Source organism: Haliaeetus albicilla, chromosome 6 (assembly GCF_947461875.1).
Source record: "Haliaeetus albicilla chromosome 6, bHalAlb1.1, whole genome shotgun sequence".
Taxonomy (NCBI): domain Eukaryota; kingdom Metazoa; phylum Chordata; class Aves; order Accipitriformes; family Accipitridae; genus Haliaeetus; species Haliaeetus albicilla.
Window position 1 is genome coordinate 47,045,521 of NC_091488.1, and position 12,046 is coordinate 47,057,566.

General features: G+C 47.4%; 1 protein-coding gene across 2 annotated transcripts; it reads right to left on the bottom strand.

Moving 5' to 3' along the window:
- Positions 1-11: 11 nt before the first annotated feature.
- LOC104318985 (solute carrier family 25 member 33) lies at positions 12-9,172 on the bottom strand. Of its 2 annotated transcripts, none has more exons than XM_069786033.1 (7): positions 9,054-9,172; positions 3,664-3,840; positions 3,130-3,207; positions 2,710-2,810; positions 2,019-2,085; positions 1,536-1,819; positions 12-1,438 (listed from the first exon to the last, which is right to left on the bottom strand). In XM_069786033.1, exons 1-7 carry the CDS (start codon positions 9,092-9,094, stop codon positions 1,239-1,241), a joined length of 948 nt encoding a protein of 315 aa, XP_069642134.1. In that variant the 5' UTR covers positions 9,095-9,172; the 3' UTR covers positions 12-1,238. The 2 variants fall into 2 exon arrangements, with proteins under 2 accessions (XP_069642134.1, XP_069642135.1); XM_069786034.1 differs by lacking the exon at positions 9,054-9,172 and adding an exon at positions 8,288-8,424.
- Between the last annotated feature and the right edge of the window lie 2,874 nt (positions 9,173-12,046).

The following is a 12,046-nucleotide window of genomic DNA, read 5'->3' on the forward strand; positions in this document are numbered from 1 at the left end:
GTAGCCTCTACTGAGAGACTGGAGATTATCCAGAGCATGTATTTACTGAAATGACTGCCTTATCTCGGGGAAGGGTTACATTTTTTAGTATATGTGTTGGAACAAGAAAAACACATCACCCCACACCCTACCCCAGCCTTTCTGAGAGTCAAAATACTCTTTGTAAACACAATGTAGCCATCCCCAGGACACTGGGCTAGGAACCCACAGAGGAACAGAAAGCATACCAGCCTGTCACAGGCAAGTGTAACAAACACATGCAGCAAACTGAATTCTTGATTACAGAAAAAAAACCAAGGCTCTTTCCATACACTTGGTGTATCATCAATATAAACAGGCCAAATCCTCAGCTTCATCCATCTTTTCACCTGATCCACTTTCTTTACCAGCATAAAAAAAAAGAGTATTTTTCACACCAGGGGTTCCAGCTTGCAGCAGAACAGCCCCAGCACTTCTGAGGGAAGGAGGTATCCTCCTCTCTTTGGTGGGAATGGGGGTCATAGAAACACAACAGGTATTAGCAAAGCATGGCTATGAGCCCAGCAGCATGAGTTGTTAGGACAGTGCTTCATAGCAAGTTGTGCTCCTTCCCTTCATCTACTTGGTCTGATTACTCAGACCCTGCAAGACAAAAAGAGTGGCTGCAACATGTTAAAGAGCCACAGGAAGATTCTGCAATAGGACATTTGCTGGCAGCCAAGGCTGAGAAATCCTCCTTAAGGGTAGGAAGGTAGCACAGCAGGTGAGTGGAAGAGCCCCTCGGAGGGCAAGAAAGGTCTCAGCACAAGATCTCTGCTTGCTGCAGTTCTCTCAGATGTCTCAGCTCTAGCCTGCCTTTGTGTCCAACTGTGCCCATGTATGGTTGTTACTGGGTCTAAAAAAGAAGTGAACATGCTGAGGCTGTCTTAGATACTCTTATGCTTTCTCCTTTGTCTCCTTCCCAGTAAGTTCCATGCCCTTGTTTCACACAGGGAACTTACAGCAGGCACTGTCAAACCAGTGCCCTGACATCTCAAAGCACCAGCATAATTCAAGTGTCCAAAAAGAAGAAAGGCTACACTGTGCACATTGGAGCCAAAAACTTGGCACAAAATAGTCTTATGTCCTGAGAATTCTATGCCTGACCCACTTCTGATATGTGATGAAAAGCACCACCTCTTGAAGCATGGAAAAAGACTGTCTCAGGACCATGAGGTCCCTGAATCTTTACAGCAGCCTTAAGCCAGGTGCTAGTGTGCTTACAAGGTGGAAGAGGCCAAATGTACGATGAGTTCATAGGTAGCCATCATGATGGCTGTGTTTGGGATCTGGCGGATCAAGTGAGCCAGGAGCCCTCGGTATAAAGCCAAGGGTCCCTCTTCATGGACCACAAGCTGCAGAGTCTGTATAAAGGAACGGTATCGTGACCCTTCTTCTCGCAACCGTGTCCGAATGACCTCTGGAGAGAGAAAGGAAAGTAATATTAGCAGATTGATCCTACAGGCATGGCATCTCCCATCGAGGGGAACAGAGGGAAGGAGAGTGGACCCACTCACCGTGTGGATATGCAATGCATGAAGCACATGTTTTGGAGACAGCAGCAGCTCCCATTAGGCCAAAGAAATCATGGCTGTTTGGTGAAAGTGTGAGCGGTGGTGAAAGGGAACGATGGCTGTTTCTCAGCTCCTGTTTCAGTGCTTCATAGATGACAAAGTGTATGATGGTCTCTGACACTCCAGCATAGGAGGCAGTGATACCACGGTAAAATCCACGAAGGCCTTCAGTGCGGTACACACGCATGGCACACTGGACAGCATTGCTGGCCATCTCCCCCTTCACCCTGTAAAGAGGAGGGAGGATTGAAACAGCATACTGTTCCACTGACCTAAAATGCTGCTGGGACCACAACTGTATGACTCTTCCCCAGCATGCCTTGAAGACCTATGTTCTGATGGCAAGTCACAGACCCCTACCCAACCCCACCCCCAAACCAGTCCCGATTTGACACAGAGTGGTTCTGCATTGCTAGCTGGCCTTACCTGGCTTCCAGCTGCATCCTGGTTTTCACTAACCAGATAGGGTTTGTGAGTGTGGCAGAGGTAATGCCTGGAGAATAGAAGAGGAAGATAGCCATGAGCACCAGGATCACGCTGACAGTTTGTGAGGAGGTGCTATCTATCAGCTGTCTGAATTCTGCTTGGCAAGCTGCAGGCATTTGCAGTTTTAGAATGACCTTGGGAGAAGAGACATTTAGGGCAGACTATTTGATTCTCGTCCTCCCCCATTCCAGCCTTTGTCTGGTGGTAATTAGCTCCTCTGCCTCCAACATAACCCCACTACAGGCCCTGGTGTTACACAAACGCAGGAAACAATGGGCTAAACTTGCAAGAGTGGAAGATTTTGTTAAGAGAACTGGGATGTATCAAGAGAAATGATTCTGTGAGTGGTCTAAATTACACACTGCCTTCTGCCTCCCACAGCTGAATAGACCTCTTTTCCTGATGGGATAAAGACTAGATCCATGACTTGGAAGAGATGAGCCTAAGAAGAACGAAGAGCGAGAAAACGTTTTGGTTACCCAAGGAACTCACTGCTCCAGATATGGAGGGAGAAAATTTCAGAAGAGAGACAGCAGGACTGATGGAAGCAGCAATGGAGAAGGAATGAAACCCGTTTACACTTACAGACAGAAGGACCCCTTGGCTCTGATTTGAGACAGAAGAGGCTCACCTGCACAGGCTGCTGATAGCATGTGTACTTTCTTGGACTCCGGTACAAGGACAGCATTGAGCCTCTCCTTAACACCAGAATAGGCAGCAAAATATATAGCCCTGTTGGAAAGAAATACAAAAGAGGTTACAGCTCACCTGTGAGAAGCAGAGACAGCACTGCTGTGGGGTCTCAGTCCAACTTTTCTTACTGCCAGCATAGGCTGGTCTAATGTGACATCAGATACCATTTATACTAGGCCCACAGCAATCACCTTATCTTACAACTATGATCACAAGGTCCAGAAAATGTCTGTGTGAAGGGGTCCAGTGGCACAATGAGCACAAGGCCCAGACTGCTTTCAGAATGTGGAGCAATAGCTGTCATGGAGGTCCTTTAAAAAGAGTACAGCATGAGCTATCCTCAGGGACCAGTACTCACCGGGAAGGAGCAACCCCAACAAGGTTTGGACCCAGACCTCGGAACAGGGATCTCATGCCTTCCTTCTCAAGGATGTCCCTACAGGAGGAAATGAACAGAGAAATCAGCAAAATAACTAAGTGGGGGCTTTCTTGTTCCTTCTGCTTTTTTGTTCTTCAGTACTTCTTGTAGCACCCTCTCCTCACCTCCCGTGTTATGCTTTTTCTGCCCCATTTTCTCTCCAACCACTTCTCCTCTCCCCTTCAGTCATTTCTTCCTATTCTTGCTGACACCATCACTCTGGGTCTGATCAAACCACTAGCTGAGAAATTTCTCATAGTCCTAAAAGCTGCCTTGCAGACTCAGAGTTCAAAGCACAGATCAACTGTGAGAAGTAGATGTACCTGCGCTCTGACAAGACTTCCTACCGTACTTGCACTTTCCAGAGCCTCACCTCAAATGCTGCTTCCATCTCTCCTGCCTCCCCCCCCCACCCCCGATGACCAAACCTTCACCTTCCTGGTGCTAACATGCACACCGTCCTATCCTACTCACCTCAGCAACTTGAGCACTCCAGGAGATGGTGAGCTGGGGTTCATCAGCCTCACACTCATTCCTGGCAGATGTATCTCCGAGAGGCACAGAGGTCGCAGTGTCAGCTGGGATGACTGTAGACGCGTCTTCACCACTTCCAGGGGACAGGTCAGGATGGCTCCAGCTGTGCCACCACATCTAGGGCATAACAGGACATGTAAGAATGACCCCTGTGCAGGAAGAGGGCAATAATTCTGACCCTGCTCGTCCACAACCTCTCCCCTCTAGGAGAGGAGGTTGGGTCCCCCAGCCTGCGTCACACATGACCTCCTGGCTCTGACACTGATTAACGCAATAAGGGCTTAGCTTGGGACATCTCCTGGCAGCCTCACTCTGAAACCTCACTCAGTATTTAAGACAAACAGTCCCAAGTCCATAGGGGCTCAGCAGTCCCTCAGCTCAAAGCTGCTGATCTTTGCATTCAGAATTTCCCAGAGCAAACACTTCTGCTGCCCAACCTCGCTGCAATGCCTTCTGCTGAGATCACCAGGCCCCGTGCCTCACACCTCCCCACAGCAGCACTGGCTCAGAGAGGGGCAGCACGGACCTCTCCCACCCCTCAGCCTGCTGGTGTCTTCGACCCATAACCCATTCAGCCCCACGTTTGCAAGGCCCTGTAAGCGAGATCTTTATTTTCTGACAACAGCCAGGCTCACCCCCAGCCTGACTTGCTTAATGAAAGAGGACCCTGACCTTCAGCAGACAGAAGCTATTTTTGGAACTCATGAACCATCACCATCAATCATTGTAGTCACACCTCAGTAATGCTGAAAGGACATGTATCTCCTTTTTCCCTTTCTGCCACTCAGGGACAAGTCAGAACCGACACGTTCAGTTCTCAGCTCCTGCCCCTTCAGATCCTTTGACTGACAACTCTGTTCTTCTAGAGGATGCTCAGTACCTGAAAGACTGTTTTGAGATGAATTTGCATGGAACAGCCATGCAAGAGGCTTTGATGAACAAGCAGTTGTTCATATCTGCTACAGCCAAACTCGCTTTGTTTCACAAGAGATGGAGGCTGAAAAAAAGCTCACTCTGCTCCAAAGAAAGAAAAGCCAGCCAAAGAACTACAAGATATCAGGGAAGAATCAAGTATATCAACAGAATTACATCTGACGGTACAGGAAAGCAAATGGCTAGAGTTCTGAAGAATTATTTTGAAGAAGTCTGTACAGCTCAGTGTACACATATATTGCTCTCACAGCCTTTGCTCCTAGGGCTTCATTTATTATTGCCTGCAGGTTTGGGGGGGGGGGGGGGAAGAGAGACACCTGGATGCCTATTGCAATGAAGTCCAAGAGTTGGAAGATCTGGCAGCTAGAAGGTTACGCAGCTAACGATACCAGCAACTAGGAACTAGTTACGCTACCCCATTACACTTATGCTCTTTGTCAAGCCCTTTGCAGATTTGCACAGTGGTGATGACTTGCAGAGCAGCTGATCAGAGGCATTTTCCCTCAGGAGATATGATGAGCAGTGGGAGTCTGGGATTAGGTGGAACATGACCAAAGAACTTAGCTCGGGCTCAGAAGACAACACAAAGCAAAGCCGTAAATGTCCTGGATCAGGTTCTCTGGATGAACAAGCTGATCAAGACAGCCTACGCATCGATCCAGGAGTTGCATGAGGCAGGGCCTCCTTTTACAAAAGCCACGTTGATTCTTCCAACATAGACCGTATTCATTCAGGGGACCAACAGTCTTGCTCTTTACCGTAGTTTCTACTAATTTGCCTGATACGGGCTCCAGACTTACAGGCCCATTGTCTTCTTGACCAGAAGTGTAGTTTCCAGTGCAGAAGATTGAATGCAGTGGTGACAGATGTCTAAGAAGTCTGAATAGAGCAGTTCCAACTTCTTATCTAAAAGCTGAGCAAACACTACAACAGGACAACATTTAGAAAAGCAATTGCTTGGTATCCTCAAGATTTTTTCTCTCTAACAGTGCATAAGGAGGCACAACTTTATGTAATGTTTTCATAGTATCTCATTTCTTCAAGAAGTCCCTACCTGAGCACGGTCAGGATATGAATTTGAACCCACATCTCCAGTACATACAAGATTTTCCTGAGTTCAAGTTCCTCAAGCTACTGATATGTATAGATAATAGAGAAGAATTTTAAAAGCAATAATAAGAGTTAACGAAATTGTTACTCCTTAGCATGGTGGTCATTTAATCAGCAGTAAGAGAGTCCAAGGTGAAGGGGGACTTCTGAGCCACTACGGCTCAATGGTGAGACTAAGGAAGATTTTTCAGGGAGCAGAAAACATTGACTAAACAAAGCTAAGGAAATAAGGTGTATCAGTTGTTCAAAACCAGAAGAAATCTCAACTATGATGTCTTACCATGTGCTACATTATGGTACAGCTGCTCACAATGTATGAAAGGCATAGGTCTCCAAAACTCTTCTGTTTCAGGAGAAATAGAAAATTACATACTCTCGTCACAGAGATTAACTATTTTTCAGTCCAATACTAATGAAGGCAAAATTGAACAAAATCCAGTCAGAACAAACATTTTAAAATCAGCAGGCACAAACCCCTCATGGCCATGGATATTAAAAATAGCCGATTAAGGAGACTTCATACCTACACATTTAAATGCTTAAGAAATGTTAGGGGACTGGGGAAATATACTAGCCTAGAAGAGTTCTAATGTCTACCAGGACTAAAAAAAAAGTGTGTTTGTAATAATTCATGCTGCTAAGGTTACACGGTTATATGACCTGAGATTCATGCCAGAAGAGAATTACGGAGTCAGATCACTATAGACTTAAATGGCACTTTGTACCAATCAATGTTGGGAGTGGATGGGGGCTATATTGTTGGGGTTTTTTATGGAACTTACCAAACAAAAGCTGGATTCACAAAAGCAACTACAAAGATGTAACATACCTCAGTTTTGCAAAAAGTGAGCTTGATATCTCACAAAAACATACTTAGAGCCTTAGCGCTCTGTCTGTAGCACAGATGCTAGAGATGGATTGAAATCAGACCATAAAATCTCAAAAAGAAGAAAAAAAATACCAGCCCCAGTCTTTCCCTGCCCTGAAACCAGTTGTCAGTAAAGAATCAAGCAGCAGCAGTCCAGCAAGAGTTTAGGAAAATCACTTCTAGACTAGACCTAAAAATTTTCAGTTTTTCCACCAACAGACACGAGGCAATACCTTACTCTTGATAAAATTCATGGGTGACAAAGATTGACACAGTACTGAGCAAAGCTGCAACGACTGGCAAATAATGAAAAAAACCATGGAACTGAGCAGTCACCAAGGGTCCTTACGCTGGGCTTAAAGAGACCAGTTTAACGAAACCAAAGCCCTGAAGTCATTCATTACTCTAGGAGCATGAACAAAAGCAATTCCTGCAAAATCTGATGAAGAGCAGCAGCTGACAACCAGTACAACATGTACTCCCAGAGCAAAGCAGTGGCAAAAAGAGCTAATTGAAGAAGGCAGGTAATTTTACCTTAGAAAAGAGTACTTGCCTATAGACCTTGCTTTCACATTCTAAAAGGAAAACTGGAAAGTTTGAGGTGGCCAAAAAAGAGGATTAGCTGAGAGAAATAAAAAAACCAGCATTAACATTTTTTCAGTGATCTGAAAAGGGTATGAGAACATGCACAGAGGTGACGAGGTTTACTGGTAATTCACATTTTAGCCCTTACTTAGGCTAACCAAAAGTTGAGATGGCTCAAAGATCTTCATTTAAGGATAGCAATGCTGTTCACCTGCAGTTAAACCAGGATTCTGCCTAGGACACAGGCAAATAAAGATCCCCTACAGAAGATCAGGAGAAATACTCCTCTCCAAAACACTCTCCCAGCTTCCTGCAATTTTCATCTCAGGGATTTCCTCAGCCAGAAACACTGCATTGCATTTAAGAGCCTTCAATACATTCTTTTTCATTAATCTTTTTAAAATGCTTGCTGGACGCATAAAAAGCTTTTACCCTCTAATATCCTGTTGCCACGAGTCCCTCAGTTTAACTGCACACTGTGTTAAGAGCTGTGTTCCTGCGTTAGTTTTGAACAAACCTCTCGCAAGTTTCATTTGATGGTCCCCAGTTCTCGTACTAGAAGATAAAGTGAACAACTGTTCCTTCATCAATGAGACCTGCTTCATTAGGTAAAACAGTAATATTAACTATATACTGCAGGAATAACCTGAACTTCTTATTCATCTCTTGGGTTTTAATTAATTGTAATTCAAGGATTATTGCTTAATGGGCAAGGACAGGGTACAGACTGACAAAGCTCCCACTAGCGACACTCCTGTCACTAGCCGAACTCTCACAGGTTTTCAGGAACCAAAGCAGAAAATGAGGATGAGGAAAAGCTTAAGAAGAAAGCTAAGAAATGTGAAGAAGTATATTAAGAAGGGCTAAGATGCAGTGACCATATAGTTCAAAGGATAAATTAATAAAAGAGAATAACATATACAAAATAACACTGGGAACAGAGAGGGCCAACTACGTATAGGCAAAGATCAACATAGCACATCAACTGCATTAGCCGCAGCAAGCTGGAAATTTACTAATTAAGAGCAAGTAAATGATGTGCTTTATTGCACACGCTATACCGCAGACCTCACTGTCACACGGACTCCAACAGGCTGGTGGAATTCTGAAAGGGATTCGGTGGCTGTCTGGGCAAGGGAGTCCTGCAGTTACGCAGCGAGGGCCGGAGGACCACAACATCTTCTGCTTTAGGACATCATAAACTTAAAGCTTGTCGTTTTGAGACTTCAGTGTTTCTTAAAGAGAGGAAGGGTGAAACGCCAGGCGAGAAAGGACTCCCTCAAGGGTCTCGCTGCGAATTCAGAGGCACTGCCGGGACCCACTCCCCAAACACCTGCCTCCCCCAAAGCCAGAGAAGACAGGCAGGGAACCTCCGCCACGGGACGACGGAGGGCTGCCTGCCCTCCCGAAGACAAGGATGCCTGCGGAGACCCGGCCGTGCCCCTCATTCCCCCGTTCAGCACCCCGCTTCCCTTGCCCCCCCGCCCCCGGTAAGCTCAGGCTGGGTGACACGCCAGGCCAAGCCCCCCCCGACTCCCCTTCTTCCCAAACCGCAGAGCCACACGTTCACCCCGGCCGGGCCACGCCGCTGCCCCTCCGCTGGAAGCCGGCACCGCACTGAAGGGGCGGCTGAGGGTTACGGGGCTGGCGCGGGGCAAGGCAGGCTCTCCTCTCCGCCGGCTGCAGCGGGGCAGGCCGCCGCAGGCCTCGCTCCTCACGGTGGCGGGCCGCGGCGAGGCCGAGCCGGGAGGGAGACCCCGGCCCGGCAGCGGGAAGACAGCGAGGCCCAGCGAAGCCTCGGCCCCCCGTCCCCGTCCCGCTCGGGGCCACTCACCCTCCGGCGAGCAGGTGGAGCAGGGTGCTGTGCTGCGCCATGGCCCGGCGCTCTGACGCGCAGCCGGCCGCGCCGGCCCCGCCGCCCCGCGCTTCGGCTCCGGAGGAGGCGCCCGGGAGGCGGCGGCGGGCGGGAAGGAGGGCGGGCCCCGTGAGGAGGGAGGCGGCCCCGCCGCCATTTCTGAGGGGGCCCGGGGGCTTCGCCTGGGTCTGTGGGACTCTCGTCGTCGCTCGGTGCGGCCACAGGGGCTTCCTCGGGTGTTTGGGTTTTGTATGAAGACAGGCCAATGTGTTTCAGACAAGAAAACCCCAAAAGACCACAAGCGCCTCAGAGCAAATTAGACCCCCTCCTGTTGAAGTTTGAAGGATCAGTACGTCAAAGCTGGGGAATAGTCAGGGCCGAAAGATAGATCCTCTAGTTGCTTTTGAAAAGGCGAAGTTTCAGGTGGTGTCGGGGCTCGCAGAACACCCTCTTCCTTGGAAAAAAGCGCAACGTACGTCAACGTCCCGCTGTTGCCGAAAAGGCAACGCACCGTACTGGTTTGCGTGGCTAGAGGGATTGATAGCCTGTAAGTCAGATGAAATAAGCGGTCAGATCAACGCTGTACTGCTGTGACTTCAGCACTCGCAGAACCGAGCGACTGAGTGTTCGGTTTGGGGACAAAATGGGCAAATGTGGGGGAGTGAACCCACAGAGGGGAACGACTCACTGGGGCCATCCAGGCAGGACTGAAAAAATTGCAGCGTGTAGTCCAGAGAAGAAGGAACTGGGGGAGATGTGGCAACTGACTTCAAGTCCCTACAGAAATATGTCAAAGGGGAAAGGAGTAATTACCTTATCTGTGGTGGAGAAGAAAAGAACTATCAGCCCGTCGATAGTGCCTGGGCAGCGAGGGGAAGACCAGTAAAAGGATTGGCCTTCTGGTCAGTGAAATGGAAAACCGGCCAAAGATACCAAGAAGTTGCAAGTATTTTTCACTTGTCTCCACTGTGATGGTGGCTAGGTGAATACCTTAAATAGCACCAATAGACAAGTGGGTAAGCGTCATTCTAGATTTCTAAGTGCTTAAGCAAAGTCAATACTTTCAGACCAGTTAGGCTTGATGAAACTCATTCTGTGATGGTTGGAGAACTGGCTGAAGCAATGTCAGGCCCACTGGCAGTTATCTTTGAGATCTCTAGAGAACGGAGAGGTTCAGAAGACTGGAAAAGGCCAAATATATTGGCTATTTAAAAAAAAGATGGGGGGGGGGGAGGATCTGAGGAATTACTGGCCAGCCAGCATTACTTTACTGCCTCCCCTGTAATACTGGAACAAATAAATAAACTTTAAGTAGACAACTCTGATTTTCCATTTGCCAAAAAAAGAAATCAAGTCAAAGCAATCTTTCATGGTAGACTAACAGACCTTGTGGCTAAGGAAGTAACAATAGATGTTATATATTTTGACTTCAGTAAGGATTTCTGTTTTGTTTCATCTGACAGTCTTACAAACAAGCTAGGAAACATGGGAAACGGGATCACTGTTAGGAGAGTCTGATGCTGATTAGAAAACTCCAAGTTTAGTTTTCAATGGTACGCTGTCTATCTGGAGAAAAAGTATCAAGGAGGAGTCCTGCAGAGATCTGCTCTCAGTGTGGTATTAATAGTTTCTTCAGTGATTTATACAGTGGACTAGAAAGTGTGCCCATTAAATTTGCAGACAACACTAACCTGAGAGGGGCTGCAACATATCTGGAAGACAAAATTAGTATTCAAATAATCATGATCAATGGGAGAGATGGCCTGAAAGAGTGGAACACCATTTAATAAAAGCATGTGCAAAGTTCTGCACTTGGAAAAAAATAATGAATTTCACAAAGTTAGGATGGGGAATAGCTAGGCAGAGACCTCCATTTTGTCACTGGTCCCCATCAGGCCCAGGACCTTCAGCAGAGTACTGGCTACTATCAAACTCAGGCTGGCTGAAGGATGCAGAGCCCAGAATAGCCTTTTCAGGAACTGTACAATTTGCTTTTCTCACCTCTCTGAGAGTTATTGAGGCCCCCTGATATTTCAGTTCTTACTGCCAAAATATTTACACTTTGCATGCAAGGGTCTGTTGACTTTGCTCCTTTTCCTGCTGACTTTAGATCAGACCCTTTGCTTTCCACCTGCAAACAGAAATACTTGTGGCTTCAGCAGGATACGTATAGTCCTAAATTTCTAAAATCTTCTACACTTATCCACCAACAGCTATAGCTGTGGTTGTCCTGGATGCTCTGCCACCACTGCCACTTCTGATTCCTTTAGTCTTACAGTCTTTCGGGACTGTAAGGGACTCTTCCTTCTGTCTCCTTTGCTCTGGGTCTAAGCCCTAGAAAGCCTCACTCTGCAAGGTCTCTTTCTGTACCTTCAGGTGGAGGGGCACCCATGCCTCACTCTTAGGCAATGGCAAACTGTGACTGAGCCCTGGAAGATGCTTTCTGAAAGCCTCCTACACACTGTCTTCAGGCCAGTGCAAATGATAGCACGACACTTTCAGAAGATCAAAGGATTGCTTAATGTTGGAACTGGTTCAGTGATGAGCGCTACTTTGCAAGAGCCTTGGTGAGCCTGAAGGCAGCCAAGAGCCAGGGAAACGCAACTGTCTTCCCAGGAGAAGAGAAAGAGGGGAAGAGAAAAGAAGAGACGATACATTTTTCTTTGGCGTGCCTTGTCCCTGCAGGCAGCAGCGATGACCCTGGGTGCGTTCCCTGTGGGACCTGTTCTCGCTGCTCGGACTGAAGAAGGGAGGCTGTGGGTGTTCTTTTACAGAGCAGTCTTTCAGAGTCCCTGTCCTGAACCAGTAGGCCAGGCTGGACGGGTATCATAGGCTAGTGTCATGGGCATACCCCAAGAGCCTGATACACATGTTTATAAATCAAACCTGCTTCATCTTGACTTCTTCACTGCTCAGTCTCTGACGGCTTTTGGATTTCTGCCCATGCCTTATCTCAATGCCTACTCCCCTTC